The 15394-nt window shown below is 44.8% G+C and overlaps 1 protein-coding gene and 1 long non-coding RNA gene across 6 annotated transcripts in view; one reads left to right on the top strand and one right to left on the bottom strand.

Annotated features, from left to right (window-relative positions):
* Window positions 1–15394, bottom strand: part of LOC137300887 (uncharacterized) — a 203685-nt gene that overhangs the window by 118540 nt on the left and 69751 nt on the right. The gene's annotated exons all lie outside the window — the stretch shown is intronic.
* Window positions 1–15394, top strand: part of iffo2b (intermediate filament family orphan 2b) — a 118942-nt gene that overhangs the window by 46176 nt on the left and 57372 nt on the right. Inside the window, exons 2-3 of one of the 2 annotated variants that reach the window (XM_067970135.1) lie at window positions 1198–1258; window positions 10660–10755. In XM_067970135.1, coding sequence (XP_067826236.1) covers window positions 1198–1258; window positions 10660–10755 — 157 coding nt within the window. Of the gene's footprint in view, window positions 1–1197; window positions 1259–10659; window positions 10771–15394 lie in introns of both variants that reach the window. The other variant, XM_067970134.1, reaches the window with a different exon arrangement.

Here is a 15394-nt window from a genome sequence, read left to right as displayed (position 1 = left end):
AAGACAAGGCTGAAGCGTTTGCAACCATCTTCAGCCAGAAGTGCCGAGTGGATAATCCATCTCAGCCTCCTCCCGATATCCCCACCATCACGGAAGCCAGTCTTCGGCCAATTCGATTCACTCCACGTGATATCAAGAAACGGCTGAGTGCACTGGATACAGCAACGGCTATGGGCCCCGACAACATCCCAGCTGTCGTGCTGAAGACTTGTGCTCCAGAACTAGCTGCGCCTCTAGCCAAGCTGTTACAGTACAGCTACAACACTGGCATCTACCCGACAATGTGGAAAATTGCCCAGGTATGTCCTGTCCACAAAAAGCAAGACAAATCCAATCCGGCCAATTACCGCCCCATCAGTCTACTCTCAATCATCAGCAAAGTGATGGAAGGTGTCGTCGACAGTGCTATCAAGCGGCACTTACTCACCAATAACCTGCTCACCGATGCTCAGTTTGGGTTCCGCCAGGACCACTCGGCTCCAGACCTCATTACAGCCTTGGTCCAAACATGGACAAAAGAGCTGAATTCCAGAGGTGAGGTGAGAGTGACTGCCCTTGACATCAAGGCAGCATTTGACCGAGTGTGGCACCAAGGAGCCCTAGTAAAATTGAAGTCAATGGGAATCAGGGGGAAAACTCTCCAGTGGCTGGAGTCATACCTGGCACAAAGGAAGATGGTAGTGGTCGTTGGAGGCCAGTCATCTCAGCCCCAGGGCATTGCTGCAGGAGTTCCTCAGGGCAGTGTCCTTGGCCCAACCATCTTCAGCTGCTTCATCAATGACCTTCCCTCCATCATAAGGTCAGAAATGGGGATGTTCGCTGATGACTGCACAGTGTTCAGTTCCATTCGCAACCCCTCAGATAATGAAGCAGTCCGAGCCTGCATGCAGCAAGACCTGGACAACATCCAGGCTTGGGCTCATAAGTGGCAAGTAACATTCGCGCCAGATAAGTGCCAGGCAATGACCATCTCCAACAAGAGAGAGTCATGGTAATGGGTTGTAATCTAAGGTGTACTCACTGGTTGAACAAAAAGCCTGTGTGATTTTGTTTTTGTTTGTTTTGGTGTAAGTCAATGTTTGCTGTACTGTGGTAACTTAGCTAGGCTATTACTGTTTTGTGATGAATGCTGTTGATTCAAAAATTGTGGCGATATGATCCCTGTAGTAATAATACTTATCTGTTTTCTGTCTTTAGGTGGGAACAAGAACTCTATCTCAGACAGCATGTGCAGGAGATTGTGGCTGCACTGCAGGTGGTAAGATACAACAATTATATATTTCATGAGCTACTCCAAGACATTCAAGTGAACTTTTGAGGGCTAGTGTATGTGTGCTTTGGATTGGGTTGGTGGGGGGTGGTGGCGGCGGCGGATTAAGTGGATTGTTAGTTCCAAAAAAAAATGTCACCTGTACTAGTTATAAAATCTGGACTGCATTGACACCCATTGCCTAAAGTAAGAATGGAATTCAATTTCTTTTGAAGACTAACAACCTTGACTTTGGAACAATTGTATTAATCTAAACGCTAGTCACACCAGTTTTAACATTTGAAGCATGAACTGATTAATAATTGATGGTCCCAAATTTCTCTACTGTGCAGCTCAATGCAAATAAACTCAGGATCACTACTAGGGGTACACACTAGCCAGTGGAGTAACAGGTGCAGAATAGAGGGATGGTGATGTAGCTGGAGCCAATGGCATAAGAGGGAAGGGTTCAGATTCTTGGGGTATTGGGATCCATTCTGGGCAGGAGTGATTTTTTAAAATTCATTCATGGGATGTGGGCGTCGATGGCGAGGCCCGCATTTATTGCCCATCCCTCATTGCACTTGAGAAGGTGGTGGTGAGCCGCCTTCTTGAACCGCTGCAGTCCGTGTGGTGACGGTTCTCCCACAGTGCTGTTAGGAAGGGAGTTCCAGGATTTTGACCCAGCGACAATGAAGGAACGGCGATATATTTCTAAGTCTGGATGGTGTGTGACTTGGAGGGGAATGTGCGGGTGGTGTTCCCATGTGCCTGCTGCTCTTGTCCTTCTAGGTGGTAGAGGTCACGGGTTTGGGAGAAACTGTCGAAGAAGCCTTGACGAGTTGCTGCAGTGCATCCTGTGGATAGTACACACTGCAGCCACTGTGCGCCGGTGATGGAGGGATTGAATGTTTAAGGTGGTGGATGGGGTGCCAATCAAGTGGGCTGCTTTGTCCTGGATGGTGTCGAGCTTCTTGAGTGTTGTTGGAGCTGCACTCATCCAAGCAAGTGGAGAGTATTCCATTACACTCCTGACTTGTGCCTTGTAGATGGTGGAAAGGCTCTGGGGAGTCAGGAGGTGAGTCACTCGCTGCAGAATACCCAGCCTCTGACCTGCTCTCGTAGCCACAGTATTTATATGGCTGGTCCAGTTAAGTTTCTGGTCAATGTGACCCCCAGGATGGTGATGGTGGGGGATTCGGCGATGGTAATGCCGTTGAATATCAAGGGGAGGTGGCTAGACTCTCTCTTGTTGGAGATGATCATTGCCTGGCACTTATCTGGCGCGAATATTACTTGCCACTTGTGAGCCCAAGCCTGGATGTTGTCCAGGCCTTGCTGCATGCGGGCTCGGACTGCTTCATTATTTGAGGGGTTGCGAATAGAACTGAACACTGTGCAATCATCAGTGAACATCCCCATTTCTGACCTTATGATGGAGGGAAGGTCATTGATGAAGCAGCTGAAGATGGTTGGGCCTAGGACACTGCCCTGAGGAACTCCTGCAGCAATGCCCTGGGGCTGAGATGATTGGCCTCCAACAACCACTACCATCTTCCTTTGTACTAGGTATGACTCCAGCCACTGGAGAGTTTTCCCCCGATTCCCATTGACTTCAATTTTACTAGGGCTCCTTGGTGCCTCATTCTGTCAAATGCTGCCTAATGTCAAGGGCAGTCACTCTCACCTCACCTCTGGAATTTAGCTCTCTTGTCCATGTTTGGACCAAGGCTGTAATGAGGTCTGGAGCCGAGTGGTCCTGACGGAACCCAAACTGAGCATCGGTGAGCAGGTTATTGGTGAGTAAGTGCCGCTTGATAGCACTGTCGATGACACCTTCCATCACTTTGCTGATGATTGAGAGTAGACTGATGGGGCGGTAATTGGCTGGATTGGATATGTCCTGCTTTTTGTGGACAGGACATACCTGGGCAATTTTTCACATTGTCGGGTGGATGCCAGTGTTGTAGCTGTACTGGAACAGCTTGACTTGTACCAACTTGACAGCCTACTTGAACACAGCTGAGACCAGAGTCCCAGTGGGGAGATTAACTGACGCTGTGGGAGGTGCCTTAAACAAATGCATCAAAGGGGAAGGGAAAAGTAAGCGAGTAGAGTAGGCAACTTGGAAGCAAAAGTAAGCTTTGGGTGTATAAGGAGGTAGAAAAGATTAAGCTGGATAAGAAAGTAAAAAAGATGAATTCCAGATAAATGAAATTAAAAAAGGAAAAATTGCCATACCACAGGAATCCAAACTAAAATATATATAATAGTGTCCAGAGTGTTTTTTTTAAATTGAGAACTACAGCAATTTTTTTTTTTGAAAAAAAGAAAATTGTGACATGATGGCAGTAACTGAAATGTGGCTGTTGCAAACATGATTGGCAATTAAATCTACCTGGTAAAACTTTCAGGGGGATATGGAGGGAAGAAAGAGAGATGGGGTATTAATTAGTGATAATGTCATAGATTGTAGGAATTTAAATGGAGAAGTGGTGCAAATAGAATCCTTTTGGATTGAGCTGAGGAATAGCAAGGGATTGGTCACATTATGGGGAATATATTATGGACCGCCAAACTGTGGAAAGAAAATTGAAGCTGAAATTTGGATACAAATTAGACAGGCATGTATTAACAATAGCATTTTAATTATCCAAAAATGGGATAGCGAAATTGCTTGTGGATAAAAAGATTTTTTGTATTCGGGACTGTTTTCTTAGTCAACTCGTTGCTACTTTAACAAGGAAAGGAGGACTACTAGATTAGTTCTCGGTATTGAAGCAGAGAAAGTAGGCAATCTGAAAATAGAGCAATGTTTTGGAAACAGTGATCACAATGTAATTTAGGTTAAGTGTAACAATAGAAAAGGAAAAAGAAAAGTTTAGGACTGAAGGGAGAGGGTGAACAACCAGAGGTTGTGGTCCATATCGGTACCAACGACATAGGTAGAAAGAAGGATGAAGTCCTGCAGGCAGATTTTAGGGAGCTTGGAAAGAGATTAATAAGCAGGACCTCAAAGATAGTAAACCCCTGGATTACTCCTGGTGCTACGTGCTAGTGAGTTTCGAAATAGGAGGATAGAGCAGATGAATGCGTGGCTGGAGAGATGGTGCAGGAGATTCCTGGGGCATTAGGACCAGTTCTGGGGGTGGAGGGACCAGTACAGGCCGGACGGGTTGCACCTCAACAGAGCTGAGACCAATGTCCTCGTGGGGAGGTTCACTAGTGATGTGGGGGAGATTTTAAACTAATTTGGCAGGGGGATGGGCACCAGGACGCAGCATTGGAAAGGAGAAACAAGGTGCACAAATGATTGGGAGAGACAGATAGCACTAGAGTAAGAAATAGTACAGTGTTAGGTGGGATCAGACTGAGAGAATACAAGAAGGTCTAACATAGGTTTACAGTGCATGTGTGTAAACGCATGAAGCATGGTAAATAAGGTTGGTGAGGTGCAGGTGCAAATAACCACATGGGAATATGATGTGCCAATGAGAGTCCTCGTTCAAAAAAGGACAGGATTGGGTACTAAATATTCATTGATACGAAGTGTTCAGGAAAGAAAGGAGTTGGGTGGGGGGGGGGCGGGTGGCAGTATTGATTAAGGAGAATATTGCAGTGCTGGAGAGAGAGGATGTCCTGGAGGGGTCGAGGACAGAATCTATTTGGTTAGAGTTAAGAAACGATAGAGGTGCCATTACACTACTGGGTGTATTCTATAGGCCACCATCTAGTGGGAAGGATATAGAGGAGCAAATTTGCAGGGAACTTCGAGGCGCAAGGGCCATAGAGTAGTGATAATAGGGGATATCAGTTATTCTAATATAGACTGGGTTAGTAATAGTGTAAAGGGCAGAGAGGGGGAAGAATTTCTGAAGTGTGTTCGAGAACTTTCTTGATCAGTACATTTGCTGCCCAATGAGGAAGGAGGCATTGCTGGATCTGGTTCTGGGGAATGAGGGCCAAGTGGAGTAAGTGTCAGTAGGGGAACATTTAGGGAACAGTGATCATAGTATTATAAGGTTTAGAGTGCTATAGAAAAGGACAAGGAGTAATCGAGAGTAAAAATACTTAATTGGAGGAGGGCCAATTTCAGTGGGTTGAGAATGGATCTGGCCTGGGTAAAATGGAATCAAAGATTGGCAGGCAAAATTGTAATCGAACAATGGGCGGCCTTTAAAGAGGAGATGGTTCGGGTACATTCTAGGTACATTGCTGCAGGAGTTCCTCAGGGCAGTGTCCTAGGCCCAACCATCTTCAGCTGCTTCATCAATGATCTTCCCTCCATCAAAAGGTCAGAAATGGGAATGTTCGCTGATGATTGCACAGTGTTCAGTTCCATTCACAACCCCTCAGATAATGAAGCAGTCCGTGCCCACGTGCAGGGCTGATAAGTGGCAAGTAACATTAGTGCCAGGCAATGACCATCTCCAACAAGAGAGAGTCTAATCACCTCCCCTTGACATTCAATGGCATTACCATCACAGAATCCCCCACCATCAACATCGTGGGGGTCACCATTGACCAGAAACTTAACTGGATCAGCCACATAAATACTGTGGCTACAAGAGCAGGTCAGAGGCTGGGTATTCTGCGACGAGTGACTCACCTCCTGACTCCCCAAAGCCTTTCCACCGTCTGCAAGGCACAAGTCAGGAGTGTGATGAAATACTCTCCACTTGCCTGGATAAGTGCAGCTCCAACAACACTCAAGAAGCTCAACACCATCCAGGACAAAACGGCCCGTTTGATTGGCACCCCATCCACCACCCTAAACATTCACTCCCTTCACCACCGGCGCACAGTGGCTGCAGTGTGTACCATCTACAGGATGCACTACAGCAACGCGCCAAGGCTTCGACAGCACCACCCAAACCCGCGACCTCTACCACCTAGAAGGACAAGGACAGCAGGCACATGGGAACACCACCACCCGCATGTTCCCCTCCAAGTCACACACCATCCCGACTTGGAAATATATCGCCATTCCTTCATCGTCGCTGGGTCAAAATCCTGGAACTCCCTTCCTAACAGCACTGTGGGAGAACCTTCACCACACGGACTGCATGGTTCAAGAAGGCTGCTTACCACTACCTTCTCAAGGGCAATTAGGGATGAGCAATAAATGCTGGCCTCGCCAGCGAAGCCCACATCCCATTAACAAATTTAAAAAACATTCCCATGAGGGGGAAATGTAGGGCAAACAAAGCCAGAGCTCCCTGGATGATGAAAAAGATAGAGTAAGATGAAGCAGAAAAAGGGGGTGTATGACAGGTGTCAGGTTGGTAATACAAGTGAGAACCAGGCTGAATATAGGAAGTTCAGAGGGGAAGTAAAAAAGGAAATAATTGGGGCAAAGAGAGAGTACGAGAATAGACTAGCAACTAACATAAAAGGAAATCCAAAAGTCGTCATTACCCATTTACTATTTATATGCCTAATGAGAGGAGGGGTAGGGCCAATTAGGGACCAAAAAGGAGATCTATTCATGGAGACAGAGGGCATGGCTGAGGTACTAAATGAGCTCTTTGCATCTGTCTTCACCAAGGAAGAAGATGCTGCCAAAGTCACAGTAAAAGAGGAAGTAGGTGAAATACTGGATAGTCTAAAAATTGATAGAGGAGGTACTAGAAAGGCTGGCTGTACTTAAAGTAGATAAGTCACCAGGTCCGGATAGGATGCATCCTAGGTTGCTGAGGGAAGTAAGGGTGGAAATTGCGGAAGTACTGGTCATAATCTTCCAATCATCCTTAGATACTGGGTGGTGCCAGAGGACTGGTGAATTGAAAATGTGCCATTCTTGTTCAAAAAAGGGTGCAAGGATAAACCCAGCAACTACAGGCCAGTCAGTTTAACCTCGGTGGTGGGGAAGCTTTTAGAAACTTCAATCTGGGCTAAAATTAACAATCGCTTGGACAAGTGTGGATTAATTAAGGAAAGCCAGCACGAATTTGCTAAAGGCAAATCGCGTTTAACCAACTTGATTGAGTTTTATGATGAGGTAACAGAGAGGGTTGATATGGGCAATGCGGTTGATGTGGTGTATATGGACTTCCAAAAGGTGTTTGATAAAGTGCCACATAATAGGCTTGTCAGCAAAGTTGAAGCCCGTGGAACAAAAGGGGCAGTGACAGCATGGATATGAAATTGGCAAAGTGACAGGAAATTGAACGGTTGTTTTTCGGACTGGAGGAAGGTATGCAGTGGTGTTCCGCAGGGGTCAGTATAAGGACCACTGCTTTCCTTGATATATATTGATGCCTTGGACTTGGATGTACAGGGCACAATTTCCAACTTTGCAGATGACACAAAACTTGGAATTGTAGTGAACAGTGAGGAGGATAGTGATCGACTTCAAGAGGACAAAGACAGGCTGGTGGAATGAATGGACACGTGGCAGATGAAATTTAACACAGAGAAGTACAAAGTGATACATTTTCATAGAATCATAGGTTACAGCGCGGAAGAAGGCCATTCGGCCCATCGAGTCCATGCCGGCTCTATGCAAGAGCAATCCAGCTAGTCCCACTCCCCTGCCCTATCCCCGTAGCCCTGCAAATTTTTTCCTTTCAATACTTATCCAATTCCCTTTTGAGAGCCACGATTGAATCTGCCTCCACCGCGCACCCCCGGCAGTGCATTCCAGATCCTAACCACTCGCTGCGTAAAAAAGTTTTTCCTCATGTCACCTTTGGTTCTTTTGCCAATCATCTTAAATCTGGTTCTTGACCCCTCCGCCAATGGGAACAGTTTGTCTCTATCTATTCTGTCCAGACCCTTCATGATTTTAAATACCTCTATCACATCTCCTCTCAACCTTCTCTGTTCTAAGGAGAACAACCCCAGCTTCTCCAGTCTATCCATGTAACTGACGTCCCTCATCCCTGGAATCATTCTAGTAAATCTTTTCTGCACCCTCTCTAAGGCCTTCACATCTTTGCTGAAGTGCCGTGCCCAGAACTGGACACAATACTCCAGTTGTGGTCGAACCAGTGTTTAATAAAGGTTCATCATGACTTCCTTGCTTTTGTACTCTGTGTCTATTTATAAAGCCCAGGATCCTGTATGCTTTTTTAAACGCTTGCTCAACCTGCCCTGCCACTTTCAATGATTTGTGCACAGAAACCTCCAGATAAATTTTGTTAGGAAGAACGAGGAGAGACGATATAAACTAAAAAGTACAATTCTAAAAGAGGTACAGGAACAGATAGATCTGAGGGTATATGTATACAAATCGTTGAAGGTGGTACAGCAGGTTGAGAAAGCGGTTAAAAATGCATAAGGGCCTCCTTCCGCGCTGTAACCTTTCTATGATTCTGAGTCTCTCCTCATAACTAGTTTTCTATCCCTGGCATCTTCCTGGTGAATCTTCACCATGTTCTCTTACGAATAATGGGTTGTTCAAAACTGCACACAGTACTCTGACAATGGCCTAACCATTGCCTTGTACAAATTCACTCTTGTACTTTATGCCTCTATTTATAAAAGCCAAAATACTATTAACCTTTTTTTATGGCTTTTTCTATCTGCACTTGCACTTTCAAAGAATTGTGTATTTGAGTTTTAGGAATTTCTCTCCATCCACATCCTTCAGTGTCTTTCCATTGAGTTTATTCTCCCATTTCTTATTTTTCCTCCAAAATGCATAACTTCTCCGCATTGAATTGCATCTGCCACCTGTCTGCCCATTCTGCTAATGTATCTGTCCTCCTAAACTCTTTTACAGTCCTCCTTACTAGAACCGTGTCATTGGGTACGGTAGCATAGTGATTATGTCACTGGACTAGTAATCCAGAGGCCTGGACTAATAATCTGGAGTCATGAGTTCAAATCCTGCCACGGCAGCTGGGGAATTTAAATTCAATTAATTTTTTTTTAAATCTGGAATTAAAATACTAGTATCAGTAATGATGGCCATGAAACTACCGGATTGTTGTAAAAACCCATCTGGTTCACTAATGTCCTTTAGGGAAGGAAACCTGCCGTCAGTATTTATGTGGTTGGTTCAGTTAAGCATGGGAACAACACCACCTGCACGTTCCCCTCCAAGTCACACACCATCCTGACTTGGAAATATATCGCCATTCCTTCATAGTCGCTGGGTGAAAATCCTGGAACTCCCTTCCTAACAGCACTGTGGGATAACCTTCACCACACGGACTGCAGCGGTTCAAGAGGGCGGCTCACCACCACCTTCTCAAGGGCAATTAGGGATGGGCAATATATGCTGGCCTCGCCAGCGACGCCCACATCCCATGAATGAATTTTTTTAAAAACCTAAGAAATAGGAGCAGAAGTAAGCCATATGGCCCCTCGAGCCTGCTCTGCCATTCAGTAAGGTCATGGCTGATGATCAACCTCAACTCTGTTTTCCACTCCATCCCCATATCACTTGATTCCCCTAGAGTCCAGAAATCTATCTTTCTCAGCCTTGAATATATTCAATGACTCAGCATCCACAGCCCTCTGGGGTGGAGAATTCCAAAGATTCACAACCCTCTGAGTGAAGAAATCTTTCCTCATCTCAGTCTTAAATGAGCGACCTCATATCCTGCGACTATGCCCCCGAGTTCTGGACTCTCCAGCCAGGGGAAACAACCTCTCAGCATCTACCCTGTCAAGCCCCTTCAAAATCTTATATGTTTCAATGAGATCACCTCTCAATCTTCTAAACTCCAGAGAATATAGGCCCATTTTACTCAATCTCTCATCATAGGACAACCCTCTCATTCCCGGAATGAATCAATCTAGTGAACCTTTGTTGGACCGCCTCTAAGGGAAGTGTATCCTTCCTTAGATAAGGAAACCAAAACTGTGTGCAGCACTCCAGATGTGTTCTCACCAAAGCTCTGTACAATTGCAGCAAGACTTCCTTACTCTTGTACTCCAATCTCCTTATTGTTTGCTCCCTACTTTTGTATCATCAGCAAATTTCAATAATTGTGCTTTCCATGCCCGAGTGCAAATTATCTCCAGGCAATTTTTTTTTTACTATTGTCCTCGCTCTCCTGGCTCCATTTCACAAGATCCTTTTTATGGTCTGGGATAGATTTAAACGTTTATCCCAAAGATGAGAGGATAGTGTTTAAACCTACTATGCCATTCACCTTTTTATTTATGTGTTTGTTTTTCTAATTGTCATTGTATAGCAAGTCTGAAACAGGGATAATATTGGCTTCCAATCTTATAATTTTCATTGTGCAAAAAGTAGATTTTAGTGGTATGTTGGTTTGATCACTGACTACCTACTTCCCTGAGTACAGTTGATGATTTTCTCTGATTGATGGTGACATCATGACTAAACCTGTTCTTTGTTTCATTTTTACAGCCGTACCATGGTTTTCTGTGTGTGATACTTTTGGGCCTGCAGCTGAGAGTCTGAGAACTCAGCTGTGTGTTTGTGATTTCAGGATGCTCAGGATGCTGAAGCCATTCAGAAGGAACTCAATGGGAAAGTGGAAAAGTTGAAGTCAGAGCTAGTAGTGTTTAAGGGCCTGATGACTGATGTAAGTACTTTACAGGTGAGCGGACAAGCTGTCGGCGTGATTTGTTTTCAGCAAGAAATCATTAATGCAATGCAGTAATTTTTCCAAGATGAAATGAAAAATAGGAAACTAGCCACCTTTGTGTGTTTCAGGTTTTTTTTTAAAAAACCACAAGGCATTAACCATCTTCCTCACATTCATATGGTGTATAAAGTGAGAAGAGGTTTTTCGTATTTCCATGGTTTATATGTCCACCAGGTACATCTGTCATTTTTTTCCAGTGCAGCTTGCTTCCATCTCATTTCTGGTTTGACATTGGCTTCTCCCACATACACGTTCATCTTTGTTGATAATCCCTTGAAATATGACCTTGCCATACACCATCTTGTGATGACTGCCTATCAGCCCATTTCATCGGGAGCTCCAGGTGGTTGAAGTTTTCAGTGCCTAAACAAATTATGCTTAGGGGACTGAACCTGAGTGACTAGGGCGATGTCATTGTCGTGCTGCACCTGAACTTCTAATTTCTTATTATAAAGCAAAATGAACTTCCATTTTAAATTTAAAAATCAGAATTGTCAAGTAAATAATTAATGAAGGAAGTTAAATTTGAAAAATATAAGTGGATCACAGATGTCTGCAATATCAACTGTTCCTCATTTGCTTGATTTTGACCTATGCTGACAGCAGTGGTATTGTTTTTTTTTTGTATGTAGTGTGTGTGAGATTCTATGGTTATAAGATTGGCCTGATCCTGTTTTGTCAGTGACAGAGTAAAAGCATCCAGTGTGACGGGCACACAATTGTACTGCAGCCAACTTCAGCCAGTATTGCTCTCCAGGGAGGATGAGAGTGACACTGTATTTAAAGCTTTTGGATTTCATTTTTGTTCTTCAGAAACTGTATGTCATTAAAATACATATTTCATTTTAAAAACTATCCCCAGTTGCTTTGTTCAGAACATGACTAGATTGGGCAGCCACCAGCCAGTACAGTGTGCTGGTTTCCACTAACTACCTTACGCTCCCTTAGCCCCTTCTGCTCTCCTATTTTCTCTCAATCTTATCCTTCATATAAACTCTCCACCCACATCCTTGGCGATCCCTTAAACCCTAAAGTGGTAGTCACCACTTCTAGCCTCTCTGCACCAGAGGTCCTAATCTCGAATGAGATCATCTCCTCATCTCCCTTACCACCCAGACCTCCTTTCTTTCGCTCCCATCCCACCATTTTCTCTGACTGTCATGACATTCTGGTGCTGTTGCCCTGATAAACTGCTCCCTCAGCTCGATCTACATCATCTTTATTCCCAGAAAATCAATCTCTGCTTCCCACCCTTTTGTTCCTGCTGGTACAGCCCTCATCTTTGCTTCAAGTTTGAGGAGTATAAACTTGTACGTACCGGGCATGCTATCCAGATTGCCAGATTTGGCTTGACCATATCAAGTGTAACCATGTCTTAATCTCCTTAGCCAAATTTACCTCCTGCATCAGAATGATCTCTGAAGGGAAGGACAGTCCCATGCTCCTTTTCTCCACTGTAAAATTCTTCCTGAAACCCCTTATCCCTGTCCCATGCATCCTCACTTTCAATACCGAGAGAGAAACTCATGGATTTCTTCATTTCTAAGATCAAGTCTATCTATGCAGCTGCCTTTGCTGCATCATCCCTTATAATTCCTTCCTGGCCCCTGACCAACCGCCAGTCTCCCACCCAGTCCTGTCCTTGTCATTTTGCAGCTCTTCCCCCAACTCCCCCTCTGCCCCCTGTTCAACAAGAAGCACCCCTTGCTTTCTCGATCCACTCCCGACTCAATTCCTGATCACTCTCCTCCCTTTCCTGGCTCCCATGCCAGCTGATATTGTCAGTGGTTCCTTCTCGAGTATATAGAATTAATTACATTACATAGGATTACATTACATAGAATTTACAGCACAGAAACAGGCCATTCAGCCCGACAGGTCTATAAATCATAGAAGTTACAACATGGAAACAGGCCCTTCGGCCCAACATGACCATGTCGCCCAGTTTATACCACTAAGCTAGTCCCAATCGCCTGCACTTGGCCCATATCCCTCCACACCCATCTTACCCATGTAACTGTCCAAATGCTTTTTAAAAGACAAAATTGTACCCGCCTCTACTACTGCCTCTGGCAGCTCGTTCCAGACACTCACCCTTTGAGTGAAAAAATTGGCCCTCAGGACCCTTTTGTATCTCTCCCCTCTCACCTTAAATCTATGCCCCCTCGTTATAGACTCCCCTACCTTTGGGAAAAGATTTTGACTATCTACCTTATCTATGCCCCTCTTTATTTTATAGACTTCTATAAGATCACCCCTTAACCTCCTACTCTCCAGGGAAAAAAGTCCCAGTCTATCTAACCTCTCCATATAAGTCAAACCATCAAGTCCCGGGAGCATCCTAGTAAATCTTTTCTGCACTCTTTCTAGTTTAATAATATCCTTTCTATAATAGGGTGACCAGAACTGTACACAGTATTCCAAGTGTGGCCTTACTAATGTCTTGTACATAGTACTTCATCAAGACATCCCAACTTGTATTCAATGTTCTGACCAATGAAACCAAGCATGCTGAATGCCTTCTTCACCACCCTATCCACCTGTGACTCCACTTTCAAGGAGCTATGAACCTGTACTCCCAGATCTCTTTGTTCTATAACTCTCCCCAACGCCCTACCATTAACGGAGTAGGTCCTGGCCCGATTCGATCTACCAAAATGCATCACCTCACATTTATCTAAATTAAACTCCATCTGCCATTCATCGGCCCACTGGCCCAATTTATCAAGATCCCGTTGCAATCCTAGATAACCTTCTTCACTGTCCACAATGCCACCAATCTTGGTGTCATCTGCAAACTTACTAACCATGCCTCCTAAATTCTCATCCAAATCATTAATATAAATAACAAATAACAGCGGACCCAGCACCGATCCCTGAGGCACACCGCTGGACGCAGGCCTCCAGTTTGAAAAACAACCCTCTACAACCACCCTCTCTGTCTTCTGTCGTCAAGCCAATTTTGTATCCAATTGGCTACCTCACCTTGGATCCCGTGAGATTTAACCTTATGTAACAACCTACCATGCGGTACCTTGTCAAAGGCTTTGCTGAAGTTCATGTAGACCACGTCTACTGCACAGCCCTCATCTATCTTCTTGGTTACCCCTTCAAAAAACTCAATCAAATTCGTGAGACGTGATTTTCCTCTCACAAAACCATGCTGACTGTTCCTAATCAGTCCCTGCCTCTCCAAATGCCTGTAGATCCTGTCCCTCAGAATACCGTCTAACAACTTACCCACTACAGATGTCAGACTCACCGGTCTGTAGTTCCCAGGCTTTTCCCTGCCGCCCTTCTTAAACAAAGACACAACATTTGCTACCCTCCAATCTTCAGGCACCTCACCTGTAGCTGTCGATGATTCAAATATCTCAGCTAGGGGACCCGCAATTTCCTCCCATAACGTCCTGGAATACATTTCATCAGGTCCCGGAGATTTATCTACCTTGATGCGCGTTAAGACTTCCAGCACCTCCCTCTCTGTAATATGTACACTCCTCAAGACATCACTATTTATTTCCCCAAGTTCCCTAACATCCATGCCTTTCTCAACCGTAAATACCGATGTGAAATATTCATTCAGGATCTCACCCATCTCTTACGGTTCCGCACATAGATGACCTTGTTGATCCTTAAGAGGCCCTACTCTCTCCCTAGTTACTCTTTTGCCCTTTATGTATTTGTAGAAGCTCTTTGGATTCGCCTTTGCCTTATCTGCCAAAGCAATCTCATGTCCCCTTTTTGCCCTCCTGATTTCTCTCAACTCTACTCCGGCAATCTCTATACTCTTCAAGGGATCCACTTGATCCCAGCTGCCTATGCATGTCACATGCCTCCTTCTTTTTGACTAGGGCCTCAATCTCCCGAGTCATCCAAGGTTCCCTACTTCTACCAGCCTTGCCCTTCACTTTATAAGGAATGTGCTTACCCTGAACCCTGGTTAACACACTTTTGAAAGCCTCCCACTTACCAGTCGTCCCTTTGCCTGCCAACAGACTCTCCCAATCAACTTCTGAAAGTTCCTGTCTAATACCATCAAAATTGGCCTTTCCCCAATTTAGAATTTTAACTTTTGGGCCAGACCTATCATTCTCCATAGCTATCTTAAAACTAATGGAATTATGATCACTGGTCCCAAAGTGATCCCTCACTAACACTTCTGTCACCTGCCCTTCCTTATTTCCCAAGAGGAGGTCAAGTTTTGCCCCCTCTCTAGTCGGGCCATCCACATACTGAATGAGAAATTCCTCCTGAATACACTCAACAAATTTCTCTCCATCCAAGCTGGGAAAGTTAAAGTCCCCTACTATTACCACCCTATTTTTCTTGCAGCTGTCTGTAATCTCCTTACATATTTGCTCCTCAATTTCCCATTGACTATTTGGGGGTCTGTAGTACAATCCTATCAAAGTGATCTCTCCCTTCTTATTTTTCAGTTCTACCCACATAGACTCAGTGGGCGAACCCTCGGATATATCCCCTCTCACTACTGCCGTGATGTTCTCCCTAATCAAGAACACAACTCCCCCTCCTCTCTCACCTCCTGCTCTATCTTTCCTATAGCATCTGTACC

This window comes from Heptranchias perlo, chromosome 32 (assembly GCF_035084215.1).
Source record: "Heptranchias perlo isolate sHepPer1 chromosome 32, sHepPer1.hap1, whole genome shotgun sequence".
Taxonomy (NCBI): Eukaryota; Metazoa; Chordata; class Chondrichthyes; order Hexanchiformes; family Hexanchidae; genus Heptranchias; species Heptranchias perlo.
The sequence above is the reverse complement of the archived record's forward strand: the minus strand, read 5'-3'. Positions and strand labels throughout refer to the sequence as shown.